Genomic DNA, 19,786 nt, shown 5'->3' on the forward strand with positions numbered 1-19,786 from the left:
TTCACCATAGGTGCCCTTTAAAGTGTGTTTTGCACTTTTTTTTTTTTTTAATAATTTTTTCTGGGTTTTCGCCTTTATTTGAGAGGACAGTAGAGAGTATTGACAGGAAAGTGTGGGGAGCAGAGAGAGGGGAAGGATCGGCATAGGACCGCGAGGCGGAATCGAACTCGGGTCGCCGTGAGCACCGGAGTGCATGTGTCGACGCACTAACCACTACACCACTGGGGCCGACATGTGTTTTGCACTTTTATTTATTTATCTGAAGACTTTAATTACAATATTTATCTTTAAAAGCAACAATTACAGTACAAGCCCAAACTTTACAACAATATTTTTATCTTTATCCTGATTATTTTGGCTAAACTTTTACAGATTTATTCTTTTTATATTCTGATTACTTAAAATAAACGTTTTATTTCTGTCTATTATTCTGGTTAAACACACCAAACTTTACAGTTTTATTTATATCTGGATTCTGGTTATATGAGCCAAACTTTACTATTTGTTTGTTTATTTATTTATTTATTTGATTACAGTACGCCACTGTGCTGTTTGTTTTTATATTTTAATATTTAAATAATTTAAATTTAATTTAAATTTAAATTTAATTTAATTAATTTTAATAATTGTCAATTGTATTAGTTCAAATATATTATATATAAAATATATTATTTATTATTTATTTATTTATCCATTTTTCTTCAGCTTTAATTATTTTAACACAGTTTGCGGAAATATTAATATTTATTTATTTTTTCAAGCAACTAAGCAATTAGAAATGCCTTTGCTTTAAAAGTTGTCTTAATTAACTTGCAGCAGTTTATAATGATATAAAAGATAAAAGTCTTTTGGAAGTGACTGTTTTTCTGTGTGTGTGTGTGTGTGTGTGTGTGTGTGTGTGTGTGTGTGTGTGTGTGTGTGTGTGTGTGTGTGTGTGTGTGTGTGTGTGTGTGTGTGTGTGTGCGCGCTGCAGTAATGATGGCACAGAGTTTGGCGGCTCCATCTACCAGAAAGTGAACGGTCAGCTGGAGACGGCGGTCAATCTAGCCTGGACCGCCGGCAGCAACAACACACGCTTCGGCATCGCAGCTAAATACCAGCTAGACAAAGATTCCTCCGTCTCTGTGAGTCTCCACACACACACCGTCCACATCTGTCCGTTTAATATTGAGCGTGGAGGATAACAAAGTGTTTCTCTTCAGGCTAAAGTCAACAATGCTAGCCTGGTTGGAGTGGGATACACACAGAGCCTCCGGCCAGGTAAACTACACCTTCATTTCACTCTAAATCTGCTCGTGTTTCTTTAGTAAGCACCAGTTAATTATAATGATCATCCTGCACTGAAGCTCAGAAACTTGTTTCCTAAAGCACATTTCACATTAAAGCACTGTTTGAGCTTGATTTGTTGTGCCAAAAGCCTGTGGCGAAGCTTTATTTACCTTACAAAGAATGTGATTACATTGCAATGCAGTAACTATTTAAAGGGCACATAGTTGACCTCTTTTTTATGATGTAATATTAATATTATGGTTGTTCTGAGTGTGCCAGTTTAGGTTCAGTTCAAAACACAATTCAGATTTTTTTATTATAATGTGTTAAAGTGTCATGTTGGGGGTGTGTCCACAGCTCGCTGATTTAGGGGTGTGTTGCTTCACATGTAAATTAGTTTCAGCTTCCTGCCAACATAACAAGGGGGCGGGGCCATGAGCTCACCCGCTCTGCGTTTGCAACAGTCTGACAGACAGACGGAGGAGAGAGAGGATCAGCATTCAGTCGTACATGTACGACTCTGACACAGACCAAGCAGAGAGTACAAAATCATTTGTGTCTTTGTACAGTTTTACAGCCAACTGTGTGCTAGTTTCAAGTGTCGAGCTTGTACACAGAAACTAATAACCACGCACACTGAATTAACTTTGACTGAGGCACCGGATGCGCCGCTCGAAGCCGCGACACGGCACACCAGACACTCTCTGTGGTGCGGCAGATACATGAAGTGTCCCGAATCGTCGCGCCACGCATTTTTGAATTCTAAACATAGGTTTCTGCAGCGGTCCGCGGCGCCCAGCCGTCGACTTGAGTGTACCCTGATAGAAACCGATGTTTAGAATTCTAAAACGCATGCTAGTTAAGATCACAGGGAGCTTCTGGGATCACGAGAAATGCAAACGGCTGAAGTATAAGGTAGACTCAATGAGAAGTACACATGTTTGCAAACCTACCTAAAGATACAACCAATAATTCCGATTAGAGCGATAATGTGGAGAATATTGATCTTGTGTTGAGCCCAATGAGCCTTGCATCTAAAAATAGAGCTAGCGTGTTCCTTTAGTGATATCGCTTCAACTCACGCTGAAAATGGCGGACGCGAATTAACAAACTGAGGATATGATGACGCGCCTGTCAATCAATATTGGTGGGCGGGGGGACCGCTCTCCTACGTAAAGTTGCGGTCGATTTGAAAACTGCTCCAATTGGTCCACCGTTTTTATGTTGTTAAATTGAAAAAAAAAAGCACTGGGTGTGTTTATATCAGCCCAATATGACGATCTATACACCATACATGCACATATGTCTGTCCAAACAGCTTGAAAAGTCGATTTTTTACCATAGGTGCCCTTTAATGCTTTCAGTTTTGTTTAAATAAAATAAACCAAAACATAATTATTTAATGAATGAATTATTTATATTTTTCCATATAATCTTTATTTATGAAAACTGTATTTTATGAAGACTGTACGTGATTATGAAATATAGTAGTAGTTTTCTGACTAGTTCTTGTTTTCAGTTTGTGAGCTGCCACTAGAGTATTTGTTCTTTAAAATAAAGTAAAACACATTTGAAAGATATTTAAATGATCTATTAAATATTTTCATTATGAACACCAAATTAACAGCCAGTTAAATTAATTATAAGCAAAGGTCAATTTATAAATGACACATGTATTGTATTTTTAGCTTTCATTTTGTGCATTGCCACTAAATATTTTTAAATAAGATAAAATAATAAAACTAGTTTAAATTTAAGTAATTAAAAATGTAAGTAATTTTCTTATTTACAGTTTTTGTCAGTGGCTCTGGTGCATTTCTCACAACACTATTTACATTTGCACAACAGTTAATGCATTTCTCTAAACAATTATTGCAATCTGCAAAACCTAGCTGATAACCTGCAAAAGTGCGTCACTTGCTCAAAATGGAGAGCTCATTCCTTAAAAGCAAGTATTGATGTTACTGAAAGTGTCAGCGTCATCAAGATGAAAAGTCCTGACACCATTGTTTATGAACAAGATGGTCAAATGGCTGTCATCCTGAAAATGCTCAAGACAGCACTAGATACTGTTTACACAGCCATTTGAAAACTACATAGTTAGACATCACTGCATTTAGTGAGATATCCGAGTACAAGACACTGAATATGTGTGTTTCACATTTTTACTGCATTTGCTATTCACAATTCTAATTTATTCACAGCATTGTGCAAAAGAATAAACACACCCTTATTTACAACAAACATACACTCCCTTTGGGTAGAGCTGTGCACAACTGTAAACAATACTGCAGGACATATCGGAACTGAACCTATAACATACACAGGCCTGTAAATCATTCATCAAATTGTTCAATTTAGAAGACATTTCCAGGAAAAATAGATTAAATTTTTTTTTTAATTTATAAAATTTGTCAGATTTTGACCACTAGTTCACCATTTTTGTATGTAATGACTGAAGTAATGAAATGAGGACTCTTAGTTTTATATGGAGTGACTATCCGACTATTCAGCATTCACAAGTTTAGTTAATTTTGTCTGACACGACATAAGCAAATGATAACGTTATAAACAGCAGAGAGCTGTCTGAAAGCAGTTGATGCATGTCCAAAAGCATTTGCAATTTGTTGGAAGGAATGAGAAACTGCTACTGTGATGTGAGAAATGCATTAACTGTTGTGCAAATGTAAATAGCGTTGTGAGAAATGCACTAAAGCCACTGAGAAAAACTGTCATATTTTCCTTTGTGAATACTGAATTATCTGTGCCCAAGAAATATGGTTATAGCCACAGTTAGATGTAGAAATTAATTAGATATTGCTACTATTTCCTGTTTTCAGTTTGTGCATTGCCACTAAAATACATAAAAGCATAATAATAGTAATAATGACATAATTTCCCCATATCACATTTTGTTACGAAGACTAAAGTAACATTTCTCTGACTAAACAGTCACAAAGTTTACAAGTTAATCAGTTAAATATGTTCTGATATGTGTTTTGTGATCAACTAAAATCTTTTTTTAACTAAAATAATATATTCTAAACACTAAAACCTTCCTGTGCAACATAAATTAGCATTATGTACTATACAGGGGTTTGACCAACATCAGGTGGCGACACAACATCAAATTGAAAAGCTTTAAATAATGAACCCTTTCATGATACAATTGAGTCGTAGATCATTCATTCATTCATTTTCTCTTCGGCTTAGTCCCTTTATTAATTGGGGGTTGCCACAGAGGAATGAACCGCCAACTCATCCAGCATATGTTTTATGTAGTGGATGCCTTCCAGCTGCAACCCATCACTGGGAAGCATCCATACACACCCATTCACACACATACACTACGGACAATTTAGTCAATTCCCCTATAGCGCATGTTTTTGGATTTGTGGGGGAAACCGGAGCACCCGGAGGAATTGTGCTACCCACTGCACCACCGTGCTGAAGAGTAAGAAATTAATCAGATATAAAATAATAAAATATTAAATACAAATATTATTATTATTATTTGATTAAATACTTTCTGTTTCTACTTTTCATTGCTATATTTTTAATAAATGATTAAAATTATTATTACAATTTATTATTTTGAATAATATAAATATTTATAATAATATTACTTTGAATTAAGTATCTAGATTATAAAATAATAATAATTAGTTATTATAATTGTTATTAGTTTTATGAATGATTATTAAAGTTTGAATACTTTGTTTCATTTTTATCTCTATTTTTAATAAAGGATTAATATTATTATAACAATTTATTATTTTGAATATTTTTTTTATTTTTAATTTTCTAGATTATAAAATAATAATTACAGTTATTATAATTATTATTAGTTTTATTAATGATTATTAAAGTTTGAATGCTGTTTCATTTTTATCATTTTATAAATCATTAATATTATTATTATTATTACAATATTTAAGTTGAATTTTTAATTATTTTTAAATATTCAGATTATAAAAATAATAATTAAAAATATTTTGATTATAATTTATAAATGATTATTAAAGTTTGAATACTGTTTCCACTTCTATCTCTATATTTTAAATAAATGATTATTATTTTGACAATTTTTTATGTTGAATATTTTTATTATTTTTTAATACTCGATTATAAAATAATAATAATAAAATGATTATTGTTATTAGTTTTTATAAATGAATATTAAAGTTTGAATACTTTTTCCACTTTTCATCTCTGTATTTTTAATAAATGATTAATATAATTATTTTAAAAAATTTATGTAGAATATTTTTATTATTCTCAAATATTCAGATTATAAAAAATAACAATAATTAAAATGATTATGATTATTATTATTATTAGTTTTATAAATGATTAATAACATTTGACTACTTTGTTTCCGCTATTCATCTCTATATTTTTAATAAATGATTAATATTATTATTACAATATTTATGTTGAATTTTTAAATTATTTTTAAATATTTTGATTATATAAATAACAACAATAATAATAATTATTATTATTTTTATAAATGATTATTAAAGTTTGAATACTTTCTGTTCCGCAGGTGTGAAACTCACTCTATCGGCTCTTATCGATGCCAAAAACTTCAACGCCGGAGGACACAAGGTGGGCATGGGCTTCGAGCTGGAGGTTTAACGACTGACAGACAAAAGCAGAGCGCCATCGATGACGGAAAGTAAAGAAAACCAGGCATCTGACAGAACCAGTGCCTGCAAACACACACGTTGCCCCTTTTTGTCCCCCTTGTTAACTAATCTGGCCTTAAAATCCCCCCACAGAACCTCTCGACGAATTAGAATCACAAACACCAGTCACATGATTCCAGGCCACACCCATTTTCCATCACCAGCTTAAACCATGTGACGTCACCATAGACATATCATAGCAGTAATTGAAAGTGTACACATGTGGCACCACATATCATGTTTCTATTCATTTTATTTAATACTAGATAAACATTATTGTGTTTCTGAACAGGCGCACATGATTGTGTGCTCATAATAAGAGACGCCTCTCTGGATGCTCCTTCACTGGCGTTTTTACACTTTTATTTTGCCAAACGTGTAATATTTGATCGCACCAGTTCGTTGTCTGTGTTTGTGGGCTGGAGTTATTCCAGAACGGTCTGTGACTTTATTTGTTTTTATCCCCGTACAAAAAAAACCCCAAACCGATTCATGTTAAAAGTGCTCAACTAGAAGAAGAAACTGATGTGGAACTCAATAAAGAGGATTGCTGACTGAGTTCATGTCGCTTTTTAATCCTTTTTACAAACCAAAGCGCTACCTATGTTTAAAAATTATTCATTCATTTTCCTTAAGCTTAATCCCTGATCATCAGGGGTCTCCACAGCGGATTGATCCGCCAACTATTCCAGCATAGGTTTTACACATATGTGGATATGTATGCTCTTCCAGCTGCAACCCAGTACTGGGAAACACCCATACACACTCATTCACACCCATACACTACGGCCAATTTAGTTTATCTTGGTCCTGGAGGGCCGGTGTCCCTGCAGGGTTTAGCTCCAGCTTGCCTCAACACACCTGCCTGGATGTTTCAAGTATACCTCGTAAGACTTTGATTAGCTTCTTCAGGTGTGCTTGATTAGGGTTGGAGCTAAAATCTGCAGGACACCGGCCCTCCAGGAACAAGTTTGGTGACCACTGCCCTACAGCGTATGTGTTTGGACTGTGGGGGAAACCGGAGCACCCAGAGGAAACCCACGCCAACACGGGGAGAACATGCAAACTCCACACAGAAACGCCAACTGAGCCAGTCAGGACTCGAACTAGCAACCTTCTAGCTGTGAGGTGACAGTGCTAACCACTGAGCCACCATGTTTAAAAATTTAATTAAATGACATAAACAAAAACAGTTGGACACATCGCTCCATTTATTGTATGTAAAAACATTGAGCTTTAGGTGAGTACAAATAATTCAAACAAAACCTAATAAATGGTAATTAACTTTAGTTTAAATGTATGTACTGGAGATTCAAGAACCAAAATGACAACAGATAATATACATATTTTAAAAACAATTTTAAGAGCTTGAGAGAAGTGTATAAAAAAAGATAGAAATACAACACGGCTGCATATAAAGACAAAAAATACCATTTTCTCAGCTTTAAAACTCCTTGTTTGCATATTTTTTTAAAGGGGACCTATTATGCCCCTTTTTACAAGACGTAAAACAAGTCTCTAGTGTGTGTGTGTGAAGTTTCAGCTCAAAAGACCACACAGATAATGTTTTATAACTCTCTGAAATGGCTTTGATCCTAATTGTGCTATTTTGGTGACTGTCGCTTTAAATTTAAATTAGATTGTGCTCTCTTTAAAAGAGGGCGGAGCTACAAGCGCCTCTGCATGTGCATAGTGGCAGATTCAAAAACAAGACTAGCGTTATCTGTGTGAAAAACTGAAATATTATCTTCAGCAGCTTAAAACTGTCAACAGCAGTTGGCTGCTTCTCACTTAGGGCTGTCTATTCCAGTGTTTCCCAACCCTTTTCCTGGAGGCACACCAACGGTACATATTTTGGATGTCTCCCTTACCTGACTAATTAACTTCAGGTTTTGGAGTCTCTTATGATGTTCAAATTAGGTGATTCAGGTGTGTTTGATTAGGGAGAGGTTGAAAATGTGTACTGTTGGCGTGCCTTCAGGAACAGGGTTGGGAAACACTGGTCTATTCTAATGAGGGAGAGATGAGCACTAGTGGGCGGGGTTTTCCCCCCTCTGATGACACGTACAAAGAGAGAACGTCAATCAAAGTGTTTCTGCAGACTGTTCTTATCAAGTCTGATTATAAACAATACAAATAATACATGTTTACAATTAGAAGCTGGATATATACACACACCGTTTCCCCACAACTGTGTTTAAACCCCTTATCAAAGTGATTTTTGCATAATAGGTCTCCTTTAAATTCAAGTATTACGCAATATAAAAAAAACCCAAAGTACCTTTTATCATCAGCATATAAAAATATCTTCCAAAACTGAAACTATATGTAAAAATGTCATTAATTCATACACTTATTTGGACTGCTTTCTTATCATGAAATATTCATGCTATTCTAAAGGATTAAAACGACAACAATCATCCACATTTACAGGTCAATATCGAGTGGCCGATCCATCAAGCCAGGATGGATTCATACTTTTATTAAACATTTTTATCCAAAGCAACTTACAAATGAGGAACGGCAAAAACGATCTGTGTTTGCTTCAACAACATTAATAGAACAGAAACACACGGTGAATGTGAAATGTGCATAGGAGACTCAGAAATAAACTATGGGGAAAGCTGGGAAATAGTCAAGCGTGTAGATGCATGAAAACATGAGCGATATAAACCTGCATAAACACAGACGTGCCTTCAGAAAGACTCCAGTGTGACGTGAGAGCGTGCGCGCACAGTTTCTCCAGCAGGTGGAAGTAGAGCATCATGTGTTTATTTGTGGCTCTTGAGGAACAGATGATTGTCTGACTGAAGTTTTCATTTGCCATCAAGCCAGATCCTGTCCTCCGTTCAGCCACTTCCACTCTCGCAGAATCTAAACAGAAACATGAGCCATTATTAATACAGTCTCTCTATTTGTGTGTTTGTGTGTACAGGTTTATGTGGTTTACAGGGACACAAGCTTGTACGTTGGCATGGGTGTGACTTAGTTTTGCTCTATTAATGCGGTTAAATGAAGTCCTTGTAATTCAGAACACTTAAATCATACGTGACGAGGTCTTTCGGCATTCAAAACTGTCCACGTTTCCTGGGATTAGGGGTAGGGTCATATAATAAGAGGTTTTTACAGTATAAAATACATTGTCAATGTAAAGTCCCTGTGAACCCTGTATATAAGTGTGTGTTTGTGTGTATGGACACATTTTTATATTGCCAATGTTTATTTTAGGAATACATCTTTCTTCACTGCTATTTAGGTAAGAAATATTAGTAACACTTTAAAGATTCATGTGTTTGTCACTAAAATAGTTATCATAAACTAACCACGAACAACTCGTACAGCATTTATTATTATTTATAGTTCCTCTATAATTATATATAACTCTGTTATTAATTATAGTTATTATTAATTATTATCTTGTAATTATAGATAATTTCTAAAGTAACTTAACACTAATGCATCAATTCTAGCTCCGACAAAGAATAAAAATAAAATAAAATAATGAATAATAGTTAACATTTTAAGCTGAGATATATCCTTATTTTAATGTCATTTAGACACGTATGTTGTTTTTTAGTTATAGTTTTTATTCCTATTTTAGTCAGTTGTTTTATTCTGTATGATTTTATTATTACATTTTTTTATTTTATTTTAATATTTTGGTTTTTAAAAATACTTATATTACATTAACTATGATTCAAATGAATCATTATAATTATACACTCTATAAAATGTTCACTCACCGGCCACTTTATTAGGTACACCTGTCCAACTGCTCATTAACGCAAATTTCAAATCAGCCAATCACGTCAGCAACTCGATGCATGTAGACATGGTCAAGAGGATCTGCTGCAGCTCAAATTGAGCATCGGAAAGGTGATTTAAGTTACTTTGAATGTGGCATGGTTGTTGGTAGTATTTCAGAAACTGCTGATCTACTGGATTTTCACGCACAACAATCTCTAGGGTTTACAGAGAATGGTCAGAAAAAGAGGAAATATCCAGTGAGCGGCAGTTCTGTGGGCACAAATGCCTTGTTGATGCCAGAGGTCAGAGGAGAATGGCCAGACTGGTTCCAGCTGATAGAAAGGCAACAGTAACTCAAATAAGCACTCGATACAACCGAGGTCTGCAGAAGAGCATCTCTGAACACACAACACGTCCAACCTTGAGGAAGATGGGCTACAGCAGCAGAAGACCACACCGGGTGCCGCTCCTGTCAGCTAAGAACAGGAAACTGAGGCTACAGTTCACACAGGCTCACCAAAACTGGACAATAGAAGATTGGAGAAATGTTGCCAGGTCTGATGAGTCTCCATTTCTGCGGACACATTCAGATGGTCGGGTCAGAATTTGGCACCAACACCATGAAAGCATGGATCCATCCTGCCTTGTATTAACGGTTCAGGCTGGTGGTGGTGGTGTAATGGTGTGGGGGATATTTTCTTGGCACACTTTGGGCCCATTAGTACCAATTGAGCATCGTGTCAACACCACAGCCTACCTGAGTACTGCTGCTGACCATGTCCATCCCTTTATGACCACAGTGTCTCCATCTTCTGATGGCTACTTCCAGCCTGATAACGCTCCATGTCATAAAGCGTGAATCATCTCAGACTGGTTTCTTGAACATGACAATGAGTTCACTGTACTCAAATGGCCTCCACAGTCACTGGAGCTCAATCCAATAGAGCACCTTTGGGATGTGGTGGAACTGGAGATTGGCATCATGGATGTGCAGCTGACAAATCTGCAGCAACTGCGTGATGCTATCATGTCAATATGAAGCAAAATCTCCAGTAGCTTGTTGAATCTACGCCACGAAGGATTAAGGCAGTTCTGAAGGCAAAAGGGGTCCAACCCGGTACTAGTAAGGTGTACCTAATAAAGTGGCCAGTGAGTATATATTCTAATTACTAGAGATGTGCAACATTTCTCATAAATGACACTAATAAACATTCAGTTTATTACTTTAACATCCAGGAACATCTCTTTAAAATGAAGCGCAGTAGTTGTGTTTGTGAGTTTCGTGCTCACCTGCATGCTGCTCTCCGTCTCCTGAATGGTGTCTTGCACTAAACTCTGTAGGCGGTTCTCAAACATCCTGCTCTCCTCAATCACATGCAGGGACTCCCCGCTGAACATGCACACACACACACACACACACACACACAAAATGAAAGAGAGAAACAGATTACAGAAACATGCAAATCAATGCAGTGTGTTTGTCAGTAGTCATGTTTACATTCAAAGATGCGAATTAGATTTATGCACAAAACTCTAATAATAAACTGGAGCAAATATCAGCCAGAGAAATGTAGTTTAATGTGTTAGAGCAGCCACTGTGGTGTTTTTTTCTTTTCTATAAACGAGTTGCGCCTCAGAAGATGAAATGCAATGAACGCGGTGAATGCGGTGGCTTTTGGAAGGTGAGACTCTCTTTGGGAGCGCAGACAGATGCTCAATACAGTTCTGGAGGAAATAATAATAGAAGAATAATAGCACGGTGATGACGGACTGACGGCTGAGGGGTTTTACAATCAGCAAAAACAGCATTTCAGATCTGCAACAATGGAAATCTGGAAACTCCATTAATGCAAAGTCCCTAAAAACACACATTTCTATTCTCTGTTCAAACTAAATCACACGACTTTACTGATGCTCACGCTGGAGTTTATTCACTAAACGTGTCCATCTTAGTTTATAAGCAGTTTGTCTTATCGAATAAAGAGGTTTGCGCATATGTAGTGTATGTGCATACCCTGGGGTTTCAATCAAGCAATTTCATGCAGCATTCCAAAATGTGCATAAAAATATCAAGCGGCAACCTCCTGCTCTCCTTCGGGAAGCCAATACGGAAGTAACTAAGACTGCAATTCATCGACTCGCCTTGGGGGGCTGGCTCCAGGAAGTCCAGGTCATTTCTGACTGCAATAGGAAATTGCCCATTTTTACAGCTGATAAAAACATGCTTACAGCCTGGTACAAATGATGGCTTTGGTTCATATAGCTATGATTAACCTTCATGACAACTGTAAGGGGGGTGAATTTTTTATAACTCATCCGTTTAGTTTTATTAAGTTATATTGAGTCTGCATAATTAAGGGCGTGGCCATTTGAGTGACAGCTAGGCCTCGCTGGTCGCTGTCTCGTCACCTGAGCTGATTCCTGCTGATCAGCTGCTGAACTCTACATATACATCATATTTTTGTTTTGGTTAATGTTTCTTTACACAGTCAGCTGCCTTTTGGGATTATTTCCTACAATTATCAGATGATATGGGATGCTGTGTGCACTTAATTGTGCTCACAAACCCTTGGTGGCCTCCGTTTCACAGGTGAGTGAAATTATATACTTGTATACTATCTCTATAAATGTATTTGTTTTATTTAAGATCATTTATGATGTTCTTTAGAGCTGTAATGCCCTCCAGAATCTGACAGATTGATTAGCTGTAGGCTCTAGAACAGTCATCTGAAGCGTTGTCATACAGTGTTATGCTGGAGTTCATCAATAGTCCTGCATTTACTAACACACACTATATTTGAAGTGTTTGGAAGTAATTCACGTTTTCCTCCTGTAGAAAAACGTCATAAGAACAATGTTTAGTGGCTCAATGTGTTACAGCAGTGTTTTTAAAAGTCTAAACACTTTATTGATATAGTGTACAGCCAAGCACATGTGGTCAGAACACAAACGAGTCGCAGGTAATAAAGTATCAAGCGTTTCTCCCAAAGTAAAGTCTGTCTGCCAGGTCTAAGTAAAGTGCCAGCAGGTGTCTGTAGCTCTGCTCACTCTCCGCCTCTTTGCCCTTGTTTGGTATCCCGCCGTGGGTGCGATGACGCGCGCACAAAATGGCGACGGTTGGCTGCGCCTACTTGTAGCTTCATCTGCGCTCTTCAGAAACCTATGGGTGACGTCACAGATACTACGACCATATATTTTACAGTCTATGAAAGATATTCAGGACTCGACAATAAGGGCTTCCCGATGGCCCGGAGCCAGCGTGCGAGACGCTCTGAACAGTAGACAGAATGGTTACTGGCCAGATTGGGCCAGTGCTGCCTTGTCACTAAAATTGAATATGGCTGCGACTGTTTGTCAATTGCGTGCAAATAGGGTGCTTTTCACACCTAGATGTTTGTTTTGGAACCTGTCTCGTTTGCCCAGTTAGCGCGGTTCCCATGATGGCGCTCGGATCTCATCGAAACAATTGGCCTAAGATCGCCCGAATGAGGTGATTGAAATGAACTCGAAGTGAATTGATTGTAGTGAGAAAGCAAAACGATTCAACGAAGTAACGAACCAGGCTATATCACAGTGTATTATGATTGTGTAATAGCCATATATACAGCTATATGAAGAGAGAATAATGAACAGGGCAGGATGTCATTCATACGGGAAATGTGCGTTTCATGTCGAATACGAAAGTGAAAGCACGCTGAAATATTTTTATTTATTTTTTATAATTTTTTCGGGGTTTTTCACCTTTATTGGACAGGACAGTTGAGAGTATTGACAGGAAAGCATGGGGAGCAGAGAGAGGGGAAGGATCGGCATAGGACCGCGAGGTGGAATCGAACTCAGGTCGCCGTGAGCACCAGAATGCATGTGTTGACGCACTAACCACTACACCACCAAAGTTACCATACCATTTTTCCATATTTGAATCTGATAATATTTTGCATTACGCCTGTTATTTTGTTCATATCTGCACTGACAGCTCAACAGAAAGATCAACACTGATCTGCTTCATGATCTGATGCAGTCTCGCTTCATCTGTTATTTCTCGCTATATTGTAAGCCTATAATGCAGAATTCTAGCCAACGTTTTTTTAAAAGATTAATTCAATAGATAGATTTTTACAAAACCTGACAACTGAAATGAGGCTCTGTATGAGAAAGTCTGACCTCTCTGATCTATATTTGGTGACGATGTCTGTGGCTGTCAAAATTAAAGTGCACATTTTTACTTATAATATATATATATATATATATTAGGGATGTGACAAGATCGCGTGAGATTAAATCATGACAAGATTTCTAGTCGAGGTGAAAAGTTGTCTCGTGAGTTGTGATGTCATGATAGAGTGTGAGGGTGAATTCAGCACTGAAGTTTAGAGGCAGGATTTGATTTGAACTGCAAATCAAGTGCTTTGCACACACCTGGCAACCCAGGGCAGGCTGGCTTCTGGAGTTGCACGTGTCTTTTGGTTGTGACAATCACTTTTTTAAAAAATTGTTTACATTTTTTTCCTTTAGCCGCATTTTGCGACAGGATAAGACACACACAAGACTGTTTGACACTATTCTCTGCACCTACCGTGTCAGTAAAAGACCACAGACACATCTCTAAGTGCACTTACACACACACAGTGAACTTCTGGAGACTCGAGACACACACCTTGATCATCACTGAATACACGTCTATGCTGTCGGTGTGTGGTATCAAATTGCATTAAAACAACTCTCTCCTATCAGTCCTTACTTCATATTTGCATTCAGGAGCTCAGAGTTTGTGACAAAGGCATACCTGTGAACTTTCGCGTTTTTCCCGGGATTCTCCCGTATTTTACAGTTCTATCCCTCTATCATCCCGTAAAAGTATTTTCCCATATTTCTCCTGTATTTTCTGTCTTTTTCTGAAGGGTGGCAAATAAACATTAAAGAACCAATCCTCCCTATATGCAACCCATACCGCCGAACCACCAGGGGCCGCCTCTTGCTCTTAAATATGAGTTTGTTCTGTGCTTTCGCTTTGTTTAGGCATGAAAACACTTTGAAATAAATATAAAAAAGGCGGGATTCCCTTTCCTTTTCATTACAGGTGCCGACTCCCCTTCATATGCAATCCTCAAAATAGTCATGTAGTGGTGCGTGACTGTCAGCTGACGCGCTCCATAATGATAAATAGACGCTGTTTCCCAAACGGATTCTGTACACGTGATTTGAAGCAGAGTGAAAGTGGGTGTGTGTTTGATCAGACATATACACATAATTATTAATAATAATATCTTAAGACTATATCTGTTTCGTCCTAAATGAGCTTAATAAGTTAGTAAAGCAACCGAATACTTTCATTATAACTGTTACAACCTCTTTGATGTTAGTCTAGGGTGAAAGTAATAACATTTAAACGGTGTGGTGTTTTCACAAGTGTTGGGTTCAAGCAACAAGACAAACAACAAACTGCCAACAAAAGTGATTTAATATACAAAGAAAGTGAAACCAGAACGCCCAAATAGATTTACAAAAATAAGAAATATTTACAATAATAAAGTAGCAAATGAAACAAAGTGTCAAACAAAATTAGGTCAACTCAAGAGTAAGGGGACGCTAGTGAAGCCAAAATCAAAGAAATAAATATAGCAAAACAATTCTAACTCATAAACAAACCCCTTACCTACCTAGAAGCATGAAAAGAAAAATCTTCAGCGCCATAATCTTACCTATACTAAACTAAGTATACAAAAATATAAACACACAGATGTCGTTCACTTCTTACCTGGTGTTTTAAATTAATGAATTGACTACGTGTTTGCAGAATGGAAGTCGGACGACATCTTCCTATCCACCTTACTCTGAGGACAAAGTCAACTCTTAATACAAACTCTTGAATTTTTGCCAGGTAAGAGCTGGCCCAAAAGTAACAAACAATTGAAATTAAGATGTGTGCATTTTTAAAGTGACACCTCTGTTAATGTAATCAAACGAAAAAAATCTGAATAAATAAGAGATTCATTCGTTGCTCTTGAATCAGAATGTGTAAGTTATACAGTGAAGAAACGGCTAATGAGGTTTGATAGCTTGAATCTATTTCATTATCATAGCTGTTAATTTCAATAAGCTGAACTGTTTGCTAAAGTATTTGCTGCTAATGTGTACTATTTAATTATTCTTCTGTAAATAATAATAATATTAAAACATATTACTGACTGTTTAACTGTTTATCAATAATGAAACCGCTCCAGAAGAACATATTTAGTAATATGAGGGATTTTTTAAAGGGGGGTTGGAGGAATCCCTTAATATGGTGGGCATCTTTCTTATTTTCACATCCCAATGTTGACAGGTATGGACAGGGGCATGAATGAAATCTTGCTGAATGGAAGTAAAACTGCTAAAAACTACAAGAATACAAAAATTACATGACCTTTAAGTTCAATTTGTGGAAAGGAGTTCAATTTCTTATGTGAAACTGTACAGGAGATGAATTGAATTGAATTCTGATATGTGTATGGAAACACAGTGAGTGTTTCTGGACTCACGTGTGTGGGCCATCTGGAGGGGGGCTGCTGGGATGTGAGGGTCTGTGGGACATCAGCGGTGGTGTAGGGGCCGGTGGAGTTCGCCCTCCATCTGGACTGCCACTCACTGGACTGCGAACTTTACTCTGAAACACACAGACGAGGTCAGTCTCGCACACACACACACACACATTGTGTAGGAGCAGTGCTGGGTAAGTTACTTCAAAAAAGTCAATTCAATTAAATACAAATGACTAATTACAAAATGAAAACTGTATTTAAAGTACTTAAGTCATGTAATAACTTGTATTAATAAATACAATGTATTTTGTTTTCCCTTAATATTAACAACCTTTATTGTGTTTACTCGTGTTATCTTTGACTAATATTTACAATTGTTTGATGATCTGAAAAATGCCTGTTTACAAGATGTAAAAAAAGTCTCTGTAGAGTGTGTGTGTGTGTGTGTGTGTGTGTCTGTGTGTGTGAAGATTCAGCTCAAATACCACACAAATAATGTTTTATAGACCCTTTTAGGCTTTGATCCTAATTGTGTTGTTTTGGTGACTGTCGCTTTAAATTTAAATGAGATTGTGCTCTTTTCAAAAGAGGGCGGAGCTACAAATACCTGTGTGTCAGCATAGTGGCAGATTCAAAAACAGGACTAAAACCTGTTTCACACCGCGAGCGTCAGCAGCGCATGAGCAGCGCTTGTTTTTTTGGCGTCCATGTAAACAGATTAGAGCTTTCATACCGCACGCAGCAGCAGCGCGTCAGAGCGAGGCGTGAGCGTCGCTGAAGCAGCAGTGCTGCAAAATATTGCATAAAATATATCCGGCTAACTCATTTGTTTCCAAATATGTTGATATTGTGAGTAGTTGTACATTTTGCGGTAAGGATGATGAAACTTTAATACATTTATTTTGTATGTGTGAAGTTGTTCAGAAACTTTGGTTTGACCTCTATCGTTATTTAAACACTCCTACCTATGCACAATCTTTTAGTTTTAAAGAAATTATTTGGTATTACTCAGAATCTTCACATAAATCTATAGAATTTATTTTCAACTTTTTTCTTTTATCTTGTTTGGAAATGTTTTTATACATAAGCAAAAATGCATGGCTTCAGTCCATACTTCTCGACATTTTCTGATTGAAGTTGACTCACTGCTCTAATCTTCCCGTGTGTAAAAACAAAAAATGTGTCAGATTCCTGGATCTATATGAAGAACTGTCATCTATTGACTCTGATTTGAGTTGGATAGCTTTCCTAATGCTCTTCATTTATTTAGTTTTATACACTGTTATACATTGTAATTTACTTACCCCTTCCTTTGTTTTGTTAGTCTTATTTCTTTCTTTCTGCAGCTAATGTCTTAATGTCAGCTCTTATATCGATCGCCTGATTGTGGTTGTTTATTTGCATTCTTTAATAATAATTGTAAAAAAGCAGCAGTGATAGTTTCTGCGCTGGGTCTATTTTTGCCGCGCTGCTCACGCTCAATTAAAGTGACAGTGCATTGATAATGACCAAAACACATTGAATGACAGTAAAAGTAGCAATTTTACCCAATAAATGCGGTAATAATATTCACTGATTTATCAAATGAACTTAAACGATTAAAAACTGCAACATTTATTTAGGCCCGAACTACAAAACCAACTGTACAACAATTTTAGTATCAGCTTTGCTTAAGTTGCACACTAGTGTTGCAGGAGAGGGAAATAGGTTATATGCCGAGCTAGTGTGTTTCCCATACTGATAAACTTCCGGTGACCTGTTATTGTGAGTTTTTTCCATTTATACGGTTCCTTTTACAGCATCGATGTTGTAATGTAATTAAAATACAATCAGTTAAACAGACTTTGGCATTAATTTAGTTGCTCAAGCGTAAAACGAGACAAAAAGTCGTTTACTCGCACGCGCCCGTCAGAATCGGCAGCCTAGCGCAGAAGCTCCATTGAATATACTGGGGTAAAATAAATGCTCATATTATAAAGACATGGCGGGGAAAATTTTATCTAATGCAGTGCTTCCTGTACAATCTGAGACCCACTTTATATCAGATATCACTCAGGCAGTGGTGATCGATGGTTTTTTAAGAAAACAGACCTTAAACGCGCCGATTTTGCATTGGCATATATTCACCGGAAACGAATAACCCAGGTTACTGGCAAATTAAAAGTCCTATTAGCATGCTTCGGCATATACCACATAGAAAGAGGCCGCTTTAAGACTGCTATTTACGGGAGTTGTAGTCCATAGAGAAGTGTATTGTGGGTAGTGTAGTTCAACATGCATCCTGGATGATGTGAGCTCGGCGTGTGCAGCTGAAGCAGAGGAATAAAGCTTTATTCGGCTTTGTTTTATGTTCACTCATGTTATTCCACCCGGGAGCTTTTTGCACTGTGAACCTGACAACACGAAAATCAGTAAAAGAAGCACCAGCACGAGCACCCTGCTCAAAAATCCAGCTTAAACCAGCCTTGGCTGGTTGGCTGGTTTTAGCTGGTTGACCAGCCTGGCTTTAGAGGGGTTTTGGCCATTTCCAGGCTGGTTTTCAGCCATTTCCAGCCTGATCAGCCTGTTTAAGCTGGACATAGCTGGTTTTGGCTGGTCATCACCCAGCTTGACCAGCTAAGACCAAGCTGGAAATGGTGGAAACCAGCCTGGAAATGGCCAAAACCCCTCTAAAACCAGTCTGGTCGACCAGCTAAAACCAGCCAACCAGCCTAGGCTGTTTTAAGCTGGATTTTTCAGCAGGGCTGTTACTCTGCCGCTGGACATTACTGAAGCAGAGAAAGTAACACTAGTTTGATCATGTATAAATATCATTATAACTATATTGTATAAATATTATTATAACTAGGCCTACAACAACCTGACAATCAAAAACCAAATGACATGATATCACAGTCTTCTGAGTGCACCAGACATGAATGACACTCCTCATAGAGCTTGAGAAGCATGCAGTACTGTATGATCTATATCATTTGTAAAATAAAGACTTGCAGGTTAAAGAAACAGCATACGAGGAAGTTGATGCGAGCCTTGGTGCAGATGAAAAGTTTTTAAAAAAGTATTTGTATATAAAGAGAGATATAACTGGATAGAATAGACAGAGATAGCTTGAGCTCTGCAGCAGCTGCCGAAGAGCTGGTGTGAAAGGCAAACGCCTGCGTGCTGCGTCTTCTCTCCATATGCGCTGCGCACGCTCTGCTCATGCACTGCTTTCACTTGCGGTGTGAAACAGGCATAACATCCTATGCTAATGAGGGAGAGACTGTCACTAATGGGTGGGGTTTTCCCCCCTCTGATGACACTTACGAAGAGTAAATGTCAATCAAAGCGTTTCTGCAGACTGTTTTTATCAAGTCTGATTATAATAACCATCAGAAGCTGGTTATGTTCACAGACTGACACCACACAACCCCTTATTAAAGTGATTTTTGCATAATAGGTGCATAATGGGTTAATTACAGTAACTAGTCATTGCATTCTAGATACTAACTACACCCAACACTTCATGTGACTACTGTTGCATATTGTAGCCGTCTGGAGTTTCTGTGCATGCAAGAA

General features: G+C 37.3%; 2 protein-coding genes across 4 annotated transcripts in view; one reads left to right on the forward strand and one right to left on the reverse strand.

Annotated features, from left to right (window-relative positions):
* vdac3 (voltage-dependent anion channel 3) overlaps window positions 1-6,518 on the forward strand; it is a 28,013-nt gene extending 21,495 nt beyond the window's left edge. For both annotated transcript variants that reach the window (XM_056464169.1, XM_056464170.1), the window contains 3 exons: window positions 974-1,124; window positions 1,203-1,260; window positions 5,819-6,518. In XM_056464169.1, the coding sequence (XP_056320144.1) occupies window positions 974-1,124; window positions 1,203-1,260; window positions 5,819-5,910 (301 nt within the window). In that variant the 3' untranslated portion in view covers window positions 5,911-6,518. The remainder of the gene's footprint in view (window positions 1-973; window positions 1,125-1,202; window positions 1,261-5,818) is intronic.
* Window positions 6,519-6,978: 460 nt separating this feature from the next.
* The window catches only part of ikbkb (inhibitor of nuclear factor kappa B kinase subunit beta), a 90,401-nt gene continuing 77,593 nt past the window's right edge, over window positions 6,979-19,786 (reverse strand). For both annotated transcript variants that reach the window (XM_056464166.1, XM_056464167.1), the window contains 3 exons: window positions 16,229-16,353; window positions 10,998-11,097; window positions 6,979-8,834 (listed from right to left, as the gene is read on the reverse strand). In XM_056464166.1, the coding sequence (XP_056320141.1) occupies window positions 8,787-8,834; window positions 10,998-11,097; window positions 16,229-16,353 (273 nt within the window). In that variant the 3' untranslated portion in view covers window positions 6,979-8,786. The remainder of the gene's footprint in view (window positions 8,835-10,997; window positions 11,098-16,228; window positions 16,354-19,786) is intronic.

This window comes from Danio aesculapii, chromosome 8 (genome assembly GCF_903798145.1).
Source record: "Danio aesculapii chromosome 8, fDanAes4.1, whole genome shotgun sequence".
NCBI lineage: Eukaryota > Metazoa > Chordata > Actinopteri > Cypriniformes > Danionidae > Danio > Danio aesculapii.